Raw genomic sequence first — 13432 nt, 5'->3', positions numbered from 1 at the left:
AAATGTATATACACTTTGAATAATTATAAAGGCAGTGTTTATTAAAATGCATTTCATTTTCAAAATTGAACTATCAGCTGCTAAAGTGTATATCCCTTTTGTGGGGACACCCTGAATAGATTCACCACTGGAAAATCCTTCTTAAAATTCAGCCAGTGTTGAGTCCAAGATCTTAAGATACAACGAGCACTGATCAACAGACTAAATACATTAAGGGCTGGAAGCTTCTCATGGGAGTTTTGAAGGAAGAAGGCCTCAAAGTGGGAAACCGCAAGACTAGGAAACACTACATGTCCCAGCATACCTTGCGACGACCATTGACCACAGCTCCCAGAATGCATTGCTCGCCCCAAGCAAGTGTCTCTTGGAGCTGGGGCTTGTAGTTTTCCCGAGTCGGGTCTGTCTGTTGGCCAGGGCGAGGTTGCTTGTCCAGTCCGAGGATATTAGCAGTCGTCTTAGTTTATGGTAACGCGGAAACACGTCGGCCTCCTGGGCCTTCATTGTTTCAGTCCTTGTCTTCTGCTTTACGCAGGTAAATCACGGAAGGGCAAAAATTCCCCGCAGCCGGGCTCCACCCCTTCTTTCTGGGAGCGACTCCGTTCTGTTGAAGCCATTTGTCCCGAAGCACTCGCCGTAGCAGCCACCGCCCATCCCTCTTTGTGTGCCTGGAGTCGCCGCGGAGCCTGTGGCGGCGACGCTCGGTGTCGTGGCTGGAGGAGAGGGACGTTGTCGGAAGTTGCAGGCAGGCGGATTCTCCCCCTTCCCGCCACCTGACAGGTGGGTAAACCGTCCTCCCCTCAAGGCCCTCCTGTCCGCTGGGTCTCACGTCGGGGCTCGAAGGGCGCCTCGGGAGTTCCTGCCGACATTGCTGCCCGCGGCTGCGGGGCGGGACGCGGAGGGCCAGCCGCGGTGACTCCGGAAGGCCGCCGGCGAGGCCACGCCCTTGCTTCTGGCCGCTCCGGGGGTGCCTCGGAGGGGCCCGTCCCGCGCCCACTGGTCCTCCCACCGGTTCCCCCTCCGACGCACCATCCCAGACGCGCCCTCCGGGCCGGGACCCCAGGGGAGAAGGACTCCTTGTCGCCTGGCTGATGTTGTCAGTACAAGTCATTGCTGCGTTTCCCTCCCCTCTGTGTGTGGGAAAGTTCCCTGACGCGGAGACGGCAGCACGAACGCCGGAGACCTTCTCTTCCTCGGAGTTTTAGGAAAGTGACCGTGTGTGAGTCACGGCGGCTCGGGCTCCCGCGAGGATGTGCGGGCCGGGCCGCCAGCTGGGTCTAGTTGAGCGGCTGGACTTTGTTTCCGGGCTTTGACTAAGCGGACATTTATTGCAACTAAGTATATTCGATAGCAAGTGAGGGTGATGCTTGTGTTTTGCTTGTCCAAAATACTACGATGACATTGCACTTCTAGAATTTACAGGAACGTTGTGTGTGACCACACGTTGTTTTTATCAAATTCCTAGGAATGAATGAAAACTCTGGTAATAGATTTGATCTGTATGGTTTTAGCCTGTTACGCCTCTTCGTGCCAATCCACGTCCTCTGTTTTAAGAGCCAGGTATTGTGTTAAGTTTGGGCCTGTGAACATTAAAGAGCAGTGTGCTAGCTACTGTGCTTAACGCTGAGTAATATTCCTTATGTACGTTTGTTCATAATGTGTTTCAAGTCTTAGTAATGTATATACTTCCAATGTTTTAAAATTAGAGTTTACATGTTCTCTTTAGATAGCATTGAACTACACGGCCTCTTGAGACACTTGTTGAAGGCAAATTTTTGAAAAGAGTGCTGCTTTTACCAATGCTATAATGACTGTATATGATTACATGCTTCTTCAGGTCGCAAACATGTCGGACAAAAGTGAATTAAAGGCAGAGCTGGAGCGTAAGAAGCAGCGGTTGGCCCAAATCAGAGAGGAAAAGAAGAGAAAAGAAGAAGAAAGGAAAAAGAAGGAAGTATGTCTGATTTTTGAAAATAAACTTAATATAAAATAATTGGATTTTATTTCAAGTACTTACACCTTTATATAAAGCTTTCAGAATAGTTTTAAAAAAAAAAGTCCAGCAGTTGTGACTGCAAAATATGACACTATAGGTGCATCTGACTTTAAAGAAACAGGTCTGACTAACAAAATTCATTGCAGATAGTTGCATGAGTAATAATTATCTAGTCAGTATAGGAATTTGAGATGTACAGTAGCCTATTCTTATCTTATGCCTGAAAGCACGGATAGTACCAGGCATGATACAACTGATCAAAAGTGGTCAATTAAAATACGATTTTTTTTACTAAGTAAAAATATTTCACATAGAATGATGCATTTCTAGGGTTTAATTTATAAAAGTTCAATTTACATATTTAGTTTTCTAAGAATATCTATACTAATAAAAGGGTAATATGCTAATTAGACTGGGAGACCTTCCAGGAGACCTTATGGACGTTCTGGACAAAGCCATGGGGGCGGGGCCAACGTAGAGCTGGTGGAGGGGGGGCATTTGGGGGCAAGCAGGCCAGCAGTGGGGAGCAGTTGGGGGGGAGAAGGCTGGCAGGCAGAGTGGTTAGGGGCAATCAGGCAGGCAGGTAGGCAGGTGAGCGGTTAGGAGCCAGCAGTCCTGGATTTCGAGAGTGATGTCCGACTGCCGGTTTAGGCCCGATCCCTGTAAACCGGCAGTAGGACATCCTTCGAGGGGTCCCAGATTGGAGAGGGTGCAGGCCAGGCTGAGGAACACACCCTCCCCCGTGCACGAATTTCGTGCACCGGGCCACTGGCATTTATTATATAAAGTAAGGGGTATCAGCTCATAAAACATGGCATCTACAGTATATCATAACGTAGTTTCGGTTTTGAACCTATTTACCTGAAAATTTTACTAGCCTGAACTGCTAATAATATGTCAAGATAGTATTAACGACAAAGAGGAATATATAATAGAATATTTAATTGGTTAGGGCAGTGGTCAGCAAACTGCAGCTCGCTAGCCACATGTGGTACTTTGGCCCCTTGAGTGTGGCTCTTCCACAAAATACCACGTGCGGGCACACATGTACAGTGCAATTGAACCTCCGTGACCCATGCACAGAAGTTGGTATTTTATGGAAGAGCCACACTCAAGGGGCCAAAGAGCCGCAGTTTGCCGACCACCGGGTTAGGGGATTTGTTTTTATCTCCTTTATCATGAGTAGTCGTTGAAATATTTTTACCGAGTTATGGGGTTTGATAAAGGTGGACCAAGTACTTATGTCTTCTGATTTTTGGCATCACCATTTAATCATGTACTACAAATATACATTGACCCTGAGCTGGAGATATTTTACTTGCTCCTTTATTGAAATGTACTGTACATTTATCTTGATGAAAGCTCTTTAGATAAATTTGTATATTTTCACCACAGATATGTTTTAAATGGCCAGTGTAAGGTAGTTTGTCCTGTGACATTTGTACCAAGTTTTTCAATGTGATAGCCTAAAAAATAGTCAAGACTTACAGGAATCTCTTAGGGGAAAAATAAAAATATTAGTAAAAAAAAATCAATGATACGATTTATATGTGGCATGCAATGATGCTGTGAAGGCCTATAATTGAAGAATTTTCTAGTGTTCTCTGAACCTTTCTGTGGTACATTATTATAAGTGAGTTGGAGCTTTTAGTTATTTCATTAAAAGCTATCTGGTTGAAGCATGAGTCAGACTGGCAGAGCCATTACAAAGTAATATCTATAACTTTAAACCTCTTAGTGCTGACAGCAAATTTGGTTTTTGTTTTCTAAGGATGGTCGTAAGTGGCCTCTAAGGGATATCTGTTACATGATTTATATATTTAATTTAAAAATTTTAAAACATTACAAGTGATAATATTAAACAATGAGTCTACAATATGTTATATGTATATAGGTAAAGTGTCAACTTGATAATATAGCCTGTTTGACTATTTTGACGAAATTTTCTGATGAATTTTTAAAGTTAAAATGGCATCATAGATTATTATGACTAACAAAATTCACTGCAGACAATTGTATGAGTAATAGCTATCTAGTCGAAATAGGCATTTGAGGTATACAGTAGCTTTTTCTTCTTCAAGGGATAAGGTTCCAAGACACCCAGTGGATGCCTGAAACTTCAGATAATACCAAACCCTATAAATACTATGTCTTTTCATATATATACGGACCTATTGTAAAGTTTAATTTAGAAATTAGGCATAGTAAGAGATTAACAACAATAACACAGTCAGGCACCACTTAATTATGGGAATATGTTCTGAGAAATTTGTCAGTAGGCAATTTCATCCTTGTGCAAATATCATAGTTACTTACACAAACCTAGATGGTATAGCTCAGTGGTCGGCAAACTGCGGCTCACGAGCCGCAGTTTGCCAACCACGGGTATAGCTTATTACCCACCTTGGCTGTATGGTGCAGCCTATTACTCCTAGGCCACAAGCATGTTACTGTACAAAACAAAACAGCATCAAGTCTGCATAGTACATACTTGTAAATACATGGTAAACAGATATATGAGGGCTCCTGCCAGGGTAACATGCATGCTGTTTTACCGTAAACTCGTTTTTTATAAGTAGAAATAGTACACTCTAAAATAATGATAAAAAATATAGTAAATACTTAAACCATTAACATAGCCACTTATTATTATCAAGTGTTATGTACTATACATAATTACATGTGCTGTACTTTCATCTGACTGAAAGCACAGTAGGTTTGTTTACACCAGCATCAGCACAAACACGTGCTTAATGCATTCCACTATGACATCCCTAGGAGGTAGCAGTTTTTCAGCTCCATTATAATCTTACGGGACCACCGTTGTATATCTGGTTTATTGTTGACTGAAACAATGCAGCCCATAACTGTGATAAAACAGAGCAATTATAATAATATACTGTAATAAAAGTTATGTGAATGTGTTCTCTCAACAAACTAGCACAGATTTCTTTTTCCTTTTTTACAATTTCACAGATAGAATATTCATTCTTATCATAGAATAGATCTTAGCAACCTCAGCATACAATTGTTTTTCTTTATTAAGTCAAGAACTTTTACCTTTTCACTTAAAGGATGCATTTTATGGCTTCTCTTTGGCATATCTGAACTGCCAGTGTCATTACTGTAGTTTGTGACATTATCATTTTGTTGTTAATCCTCACCCAAGGATATTTTTTTCCATTGATTTTTAGAGAGAGTGAAAGGGAGGGGGAGAGACAGAGCGAGAGAAACATTGATGTGAGAGAGAAACATCAATTGGTTGCCCCCTGCATGTGCCCCCAACCAGGGCTGAGGATTGAGCTTGCAACCGAGGGACATGCCTTACACCTGAATCGAACCTGGGACCCTTTAGTGCACAGGCTGATGCTCTAGCCACTGAGCCAAACCAACCAGGGCTGGTTAGGGACATCTATATGTATAAAAGCCTAAGCAACCGTTACGACCGAACAACCGGAATGACCAGTCGCTTTGATGCGCACTGACCACCCGGAGCAGACGCTCAATGCAGGAGCTGCCCCTTGGTGGTCAGTGCACTCCCACAGTGGGAGCACCACTCAGCTGACACATCCGTCCTGGTGACAGTGCAACTCACCAGCCCGGCAACAGCCACTCACTCCCTCAGTACTCCTGCAGGTCCAATCTCCAGGACCAGCACCGCCGGTATGATCCCGACAGCGCCTCCTGGAAGTTGGCCTTGGGCACCACAGCCGCTTCCCTTCCCTAGATGCTCCGCAAGGAAGAAACAATATAAAAGTGGCCACCAGGTAGCTCCCGACAACCAGTGTGAACATCCACACGACGGATCTGGATCCCAGGCTGGAAAGGGCATCCCACCTCCCGCTCAGAGGGCCAATCGCATCCCAGCCCCCCCCAATCCCCCTTGGGACCCCACCTGTGCATGAATTTATGCACTGGGCCTCTAGTTATTAAATAAAATAAGGGTTTCTTGAACACAAGCATTTCAACACCATGATAGTTGATCTGATCACCAAGACTGTTACTTAGCGACTTACAAGCAATTAGCATATACACTGGAAAAAAGGGATGATTCACATCCCAGGCCGAAAGGAGAGCTTCAGAGCAAAATTTTATCGTGCTATTCAGAATGGCATGCAATGTAAAATGTACGAATTATTCATTTCTAGAATTTTCCATTTAATGTTTTCAGACCAAGGTTAACCACAGGTAACTGAGAGCATGGAAAGTAAAACCATGGATAAGGGGACAATACTGTATATATAGAATTTTCCCCAGAAGGCTTAAATTTCACTTGAAATGTTTTGGATGATCTGAGAGTATTGAGGTTTCTCTAGTTTAACTGGAAGATTTTGCTGAAATTATAAATGTCTAAAATAAAAGTTGACAAGAACTTAATTTAAAAAATGTTATAAACTATGCAAAAGTGAATTTTACCAAACCCAGCCATATTTTTATGATGAACTAGAGGCCTGGTGCACAAGATTCGTGCACTGGTGGGGGGCATGGCCTGTGGGGATTGGCCTGCTGTGGGAGCACCGCTCATCCCAGTTAGCCAAGCGGCTACAGTGGGAGCAGCCACTCATCCTGGTCAGCCGACCAGCTGTGGACCCACCCTCTGAGTGGCTCCTCCTGCTGTGGGAGCGCGCTTATCCAGGTCAGCCAAGTGGTGCTCCCATTGTGGGAGCACACTGACCACCATGGGGGGCAGCTCCTGTGTTGAGCATCTGCCCCAGGTGGTCAATGCGTGTCATAGCAACTGGTTGACCGGTCGTTCTGCCTTTTGATCGCTGGGCTTTTATTATATAGGATAATAGCTATAGTTAAAAAAAAATCTGTAAAGCTTTTTTACAGATGCATTTTTTACAAACATCCTTACATAAAGTTGCATAAATACAATGACTACTTCATACAGAAGTTTGAGGTAGCCTACTGTTTTCAACAAATCAAATTGTCTGTTTAGTTAAAATTAGTTACCTTTTAAAGAACTCCATCTTTTTTTTTTTCATAGCATTGTGATATTTATGTCTAAGCTTTTGTGCCACTGGGGGAGAGTTTCACAATTCCTAACTGTGGATAACAATTTAATATTGTAGTTAATTAGAAGTTGACTGTACTTTTAGAATTTACCTATTAGGAAAATTTTTGTGGGAGCTCTTTGATTATATAAAAAAGTGAATCTAGTTAGTACATATCATTTGGAGATTACTTACTAGAACTCTGTTGAGAATGATTTTCACTTAATTAGTATAATGTCTATTCAAAATACATTTTTTGCAAATGTTGTGTACCATATGTAAACCTAAGTTTTTAACTTAAAAATTTTAGACTGATCAGAAGAAGGAAGCAGTTGCTCCTGTGCAAGAAGAATCAGATCTTGAGAAAAAAAGAAGAGAAGCTGAAGCATTGCTTCAAAGCATGGGGCTAACTCCAGAATCCCCCATTGGTAAGGATAAGAATATATCCATTTATGAGAGACATATATTCTGTTCAGCTCAGATGTACTTGAGATGAGTGAGTTGACAATATATTTTGCATATTTTTCTTATTCGTGTATCTTAAAAATTATTGCTCTTATCTTTTATTTTGAATTGTCTTTTTTCAGATGTGCTAATACATGTTTCTTTTGTTTGTTCAAGAGAGCTGCAAGGTTAATTATGTTTATTAACATACATGACCACCAATTAACTTTCCTTGTTAAATCAGTAATTTATTTCAACAAATATTTGTTGATCAAGTTTTCTGTGCCATACTGTATTAACCTTAAAGATGACTGTGATTCCTGATTTTAATTCTACATTCTTTGCTGTAGGTTAGACAGACGTGTAGGTAATGAATCAAAATTCTAAAGGTATATTAGTATTCATAAGTATAGGAGTGGAAGGAGAAGCTTATAGCCTTCTGCTCTCAATGGTAATAAAGAAAATAATATTGGTACATTCTTTTGACTTAGTCTCATTCTTTTTCTGTGTTACTCATTTTGATAGCAGTGCTAGACCAAAAGGCTGAAATAGAAGAGGTACTGAGGATAATCTATAATTACATATTAGAAAGCATTAGTGCTTACTTAAAATAATTTTGAGCTGGGTGCTTTTACATGGTATTTTAGTTTGACATGGTCATTGTCCTTTAGGGACCTAAAATTTCAGGGTTAGCTTGTGGGCTGATTTCATCTAGTCCAGGGAAGAAATACCAGAGATAGTAAATGCTGTATACCTGTTGCAAAACTACAACAAAATAGTCCTTAGAGCTGATATTTCTAAAAGGTTTGAAGATGAAAAAGCTGGTTTCTCTCATGGTCTGCTTCATTGTTATTTCTTTCAGCTCATTTGCCTTTTCCTTATTATAGAGTGTGAAGATTGAAATACGTTAATGTTTAATAAACTTATGTTGCATATTATGGTTTTAAAAGTAAATAAATCAGAACACTCTTTTCTTGTTTAAAAAATACCAAGTTGCTTGTTAGCTGCCTAGTCTTTGAATAATCATTTCTTTTCTGAGCCTTTGGCTTTTGTTTAGATGCTAATATTCCAGGTTTGGAGCACTTGTGTCCACAAGGGGGCATAATTGTAACAAGGGCTGTTTTTGAATAGTAAGAATCCTGGAAGAAATTCTTACAACCTTAGATTATCTTAGAGTTGTAGTCACCTGAGGTGTTGACTGGGACGAGAGGATTTGCTTTCAAGGATTTTTTTAAAAATATATTTTATTGATTTTTTTACGGAGAGGAAGGGAGAGGGATAGAGAGTTAGGAACATTGATGAGAGAGAAACATCAATCAGGTGTCTCTTGCACACCCCCTACTGGGGATGTGCCCGCAACCAAGGTACATGCTCTTGACTGGAATCGAACCTGGGTCCCTTCAGTCCACAGGCTGACGCTCTATCCACTGAGCCAAACTGGTTAGGGCACTTTCAAGGTTTTTTTTTTCCTTTTCTGTTCTTTGTAAGATATTCATTTCACTGCATTCACCTGCACATATTTATTAATTTATTGCCCACCTCCGTCATCAGTTCTTGAAAGATCATTCTTTAGTTGTATGCATATGTGTATTTGTTTCTCTCTTATACCCCATCTCCAGTTTCATTCTTCTTCCGTCTTGCATTAAGTACTTTTGCATTTTTCACATACATCCTTTTCATCTGTCCTACATGTGTTTACATTTTTCAAATTTTCATATATCTATGTGTGTATGTTTTTTATACATACATGGCATTATACTGTGTGTCTCATTCTTCTATAAAGGGGAGCTTTCCCTCTGTAAATAGGGCTATGTGGTTACTATAACTGCATTTTATGTTAGAAAAGCATGAGACATGCTTAACTTTTCACTTTAATTACTAATAGTCACTTCCAAGGTGTGGCAGATAAGGGTGTATGTGTGTGTGTGTGTATTTTAGGACTTTGCTGTAATATTCTTGTACATAATGTCCATACTAAGTGGCCATTCTCATTTAAAATAAATTGGACAGCTTTCCCTTTTGCTGTTTTGTAGAACAACTTGTAAAGAATAGATATTACCTGTTCCTTAAAAACTTGAAAAATTGAAATGTAAAGCTGCCCGGGATTATAACTTTTTTCCCCAGGGGTGGTGGACAACGGGAGTTTGTTTGATTTTGCTTTTTTCACTGTTTCAGGTTTTTTGTTTTTGTTAAAGTATATTTTATTGATTTTTTACAGAGAGGAAGGGAGAGGGATAGAGAGTTAGAAACATTGATGAGAGAGAAACATCGATCACCTGCCTCCTGCACACCCCCTATTGGGGATATGCCTACAACCAAGGTACATGCCCTTGACCGGAATAGAACCTGGGACCCTTGAGTCCGCCAGCCGACGCTCTATCCACTGAGCCAAACCTGTTAGGGTTGTTCCAGGTTTTAATGATTATAGTCTATTTAAGTTTTCTATTCTTTTATCAGGTTTGTGTTTTTTTAAACACACAAAACAATAATAAACGTTTATTATCTCTAAGTTTTTGTCAGCCAGGAATTTAATAATGGCTTAGTTGAGTGGTTTTGTCTCAGAACTCTCATGGGGTTGAAGTCAAGATGTTAGAGTTGTAGTCACCTGAGGTGTTGACTGGGGCTAGAGGATTTGCTTTCAAGGTGGCTCAATCCCATGGCTGGCAAGTTGGTGTTGGCGAGGGAGGGCTGAGTTCCTCCCGCTGTGGGCCACTCCACAGAACTGTTTGAGTATCCTTGCAGCAGGTCAGCTGGGCTCTCCCAAAGTGAGCAATCTGGGAGAGAAAGAGAGCCAGGAGGAAGCTGTCCTTTTTATGGCATACCCTTGGCAGTCCCACAGCATCATTGCTGCCACATTCTGTCCATTGCAAGAGAGTCACTAAATCCAGCCCACATTCACATAGAATTTGTGGATGTTCTTTAAAACCACCAAAATATTTTCATAACCTCATAGGTCTCTTCATATTTTGAAATGAAAATATGCTGTTTTCCTTTAAATATATATGATGATTTATATTGGTATGTTTTCTAATGTAAAAGCATACTTACATTCTGCAATAAACCCAACTTAGCTTTGAGATACTATTTTTCTTATACATTGCTAGATTTGTTAGTATTTTATTTAGAAACTAGAGGCCTGGTGCACGAATTCATGCACAAGTGTGTGGGGGGGGGGTACCTCAGCCTGGCTGGCAATCAGAGCTGATTGGGGCCATCTCACCCAGTCCTGGTTGAGGCCAGCCAGCTGGGGGGAGGGACCATGGGAGGTTGGCCGGCCAGGGGAAGGGGCCGTGAGAGGTTGGCCAGCTGGGGGAAGGCGCCACTGGAGGTTAGCTGGCTGGGGGGTGGGAGGGGCTTTGGAAGGTTGGCCCATTGCGGAGAGGGGCTGCAGGAGGTTCTGATCAGGGCGATTGGGACCGGGGGGAGAGGCTGCTGAGGTTGGCCAGCCGGGGTAGGGGCCACAGGAGGTTGACTGTGGGAATGCACTGACCACCTTGGGGGCAGCTCCTGCATTGAGCATCTGCCCCCTAGTGGTCAGTGTGCATAATAGTGACCAGTCATCCAGTCATTCCAATCGTCCGGTCATTCTGGTCGTTCGGTCCTAATGGTCACTTAGGCTTTTATATATATAGATTCTTTATTTAAGCTCAGAAGACTGACATTTTTTTTTTCCTTTTACTGTATCTTGTCTGGTTTTATTATAATGGTTATACTGGTCTCATTAAATGAGTTGTGTAGTTTTCCACCTTTGTTCTCTGACAAATGCCTAAAAATCTTTCCAGTATTTATGTAAAATTGGGCCTGAAAATTACAGGATACAGTTGTAGACAGTGGTTGTCAAATTTTTTTGACATTAACCCATGAGGGAAAAAAAACACATGTTATATCATGATCCAGGGTGGATACTTGTTTTTCTTTTTAATACAGAATAAGTTTATTAAATATATTTTATTGTAAAATACAAAAACACTACTAGGATACTCAAGAAAATTTATTTTTTTTAAATCACTATTATTTTCTTAAAGTGGACTTTTTATTCTTTTTTTTATTCTACCAAAGAGAATTCATGTGTTGCTTTTTTTTTTGTAAAAGATATAGCTAATAAAAACTCTTAGCTTCTGTTCACTGGTATATCCTTATTTATTTGGTCATTTGACTGCTTTCTGTCAGAGGTTCTTGAGAGTAGAGATAACATTTTTATTCCTGGTGCCCAGCATAGGCCACTTAAATATTGTTCAGTTATTAGGTCATATGTCTTTATAGCTGGTAAGGCCAAGTAAAAGCCATTCTGCTTTAAAAGCAACAGCAAAATATTAGTGTTTAAAAGTTAGGAAAAAGCATAGTGGAAATTTCCTTTATGCTTTTTTTAAACTAAATTTAAGTTGCAAGTCTTAAGAAAGTTAATTTTAGATACAGCATTCAAGACATATTGTATCAAATGTGGATTTCTTAAACATTGATGATGGAAAAAATAAAGTGAATCTCTTTTTGTATGTGTAACTACTGTTTTATCTAGCTTGTAAAGAGATGAAAACATATTGTCAGTTACTCTGTAGCCTGAATCTGTATCAATTGGATAGAGTAAATGTGATATCTAGGTTTTCTTTTATTAAAAAGAAAAGAAATTTGTTGGTCAAAATAGGTATTACTACATTTTTTCCCCTTCCTCTTGTAACTTTTGAATATTTTAAATATGATTTCTTGTTAGAATGCTTTCCATATACCAAGTCATCTTTTTTTCAAATTTTAGTCTAATTTTAAGTTTCTTATAGTATTTTAATTCTGTAAAATTTTATTTTTATTTCTTTTTAAGCATTTATCTGGTGCTCTAAATTATATTGTAGAGAATAAAAGAACAGAAACATTTAGGGGAGATTAGTGGAGAATAAACTTCATTATTAGGAGAAGGGGCCAGAGAAAAGGGAGAAATTAATGGTTTCTAGAGGTTTAAGGTTTAAAGCAATGGCTTTCAGGTAAAAAAGAATAAGGTATGAAAAAGTTCTTTAGATGTTAATATTCCATGCTCGGAGCACTTGTGTCCACAAGGGGGCATAATTGTAACAAGGGCTGTTTTTGAAGAGTAAGAATCCTAGAAGAAATTCTTACAACCTCAGATTATCTTAGAAGCTCACTCTTCCATATCACTCTCTCCTACCACCACTTTCATTCCCTGCATTTATTTGCCTTGACTGTCCACCTTTCTAGATCCTCTTTCCTGGAAAAGTCCCGTCTTGCCAGAGGTTTTCTTTTACTTGAAAAATAATTGGGTGGTGCAGCATTTTTCATCTCTGAGACTTCTGTGTAGTTTTCAGTGGTTGACTCAGATGTAATTCTAATTCTAAATCTAGGTACATTCCCAAGTCCTTTGTGTTTTAAGAATATTCTAGCCTTAGCTGGTTTTGCTCAGTGGATAGAGCGTCAGCCTAAGGACTCAAGGGTACTGGGTTTGATTCCGGTCAAGGGCACATTCTCAGGTTGCGGGCTCGGTCCCCAGTAGGGGGCATGCAGGAGGCAGCCAGTCAATGATTCCCTCTCGTCATTGATGTTTCTATCTCTCTCTTCCTCTCTGAAATCAATCCTATAGAATAAAAAGCTAATATGCAAATCGACTGAACAGCAGAATGACCGGTTGCTATGATGTGTACTGACCATCACGGGGTAGATGCTCAATGAAGGAGCTGCACCCTGGTAGTCAGTGCACCACTCCCACAGGGGGGTGCTGCTCAGCCAGAAGCCAGGCTACAGCTGGCAAGCGCAGTGGCAATGGTGGGAGCGGGCCTAAGCCATTAGTTGGACATCCCCTGGGGGCTTCTGGACCGCGAGAGGGCACAGGCTGGGCTGAGGGCCTCCCCCACCCCAGTGCAGGAATTTTATGCACTGTGCCTCTAATAAAAATATATTATATATATATAAAAAGGATATTCTAGTAGTTTCTCCACAGGCCAAAAATCAGCAATGTTAATTTTATATCCCTGGAAGGCCAAAATCCAAGCTGGCA

General features: G+C 40.7%; 1 protein-coding gene across 10 annotated transcripts in view; it reads left to right on the top strand.

Annotated features, from left to right (window-relative positions):
- Positions 1–578: 578 nt before the first annotated feature.
- Positions 579–13432, top strand: part of DYNC1I2 (dynein, cytoplasmic 1, intermediate chain 2) — a 51376-nt gene continuing 38522 nt past the window's right edge. For 3 of the 10 annotated variants that reach the window (XM_006760637.2, XM_006760634.2, XM_015561989.1), the window contains exons 1-3: positions 1398–1557; positions 1835–1951; positions 7301–7418. In XM_006760637.2, the coding sequence (XP_006760700.1) occupies positions 1465–1557; positions 1835–1951; positions 7301–7418 (328 nt within the window). In that variant the 5' untranslated portion in view covers positions 1398–1464. Of the gene's footprint in view, positions 778–1288; positions 1358–1390; positions 1558–1834; positions 1952–7300; positions 7419–13432 lie in introns of those variants that run through there. The other 7 variants (XM_006760639.2, XM_015561990.1, XM_015561987.1 and 4 more) reach the window with 5 other exon arrangements.

This window comes from Myotis davidii, unplaced genomic scaffold (assembly GCF_000327345.1).
Source record: "Myotis davidii unplaced genomic scaffold, ASM32734v1 scaffold370, whole genome shotgun sequence".
Taxonomy (NCBI): domain Eukaryota; kingdom Metazoa; phylum Chordata; class Mammalia; order Chiroptera; family Vespertilionidae; genus Myotis; species Myotis davidii.
The sequence above is the reverse complement of the archived record's forward strand: the minus strand, read 5'-3'. Positions and strand labels throughout refer to the sequence as shown.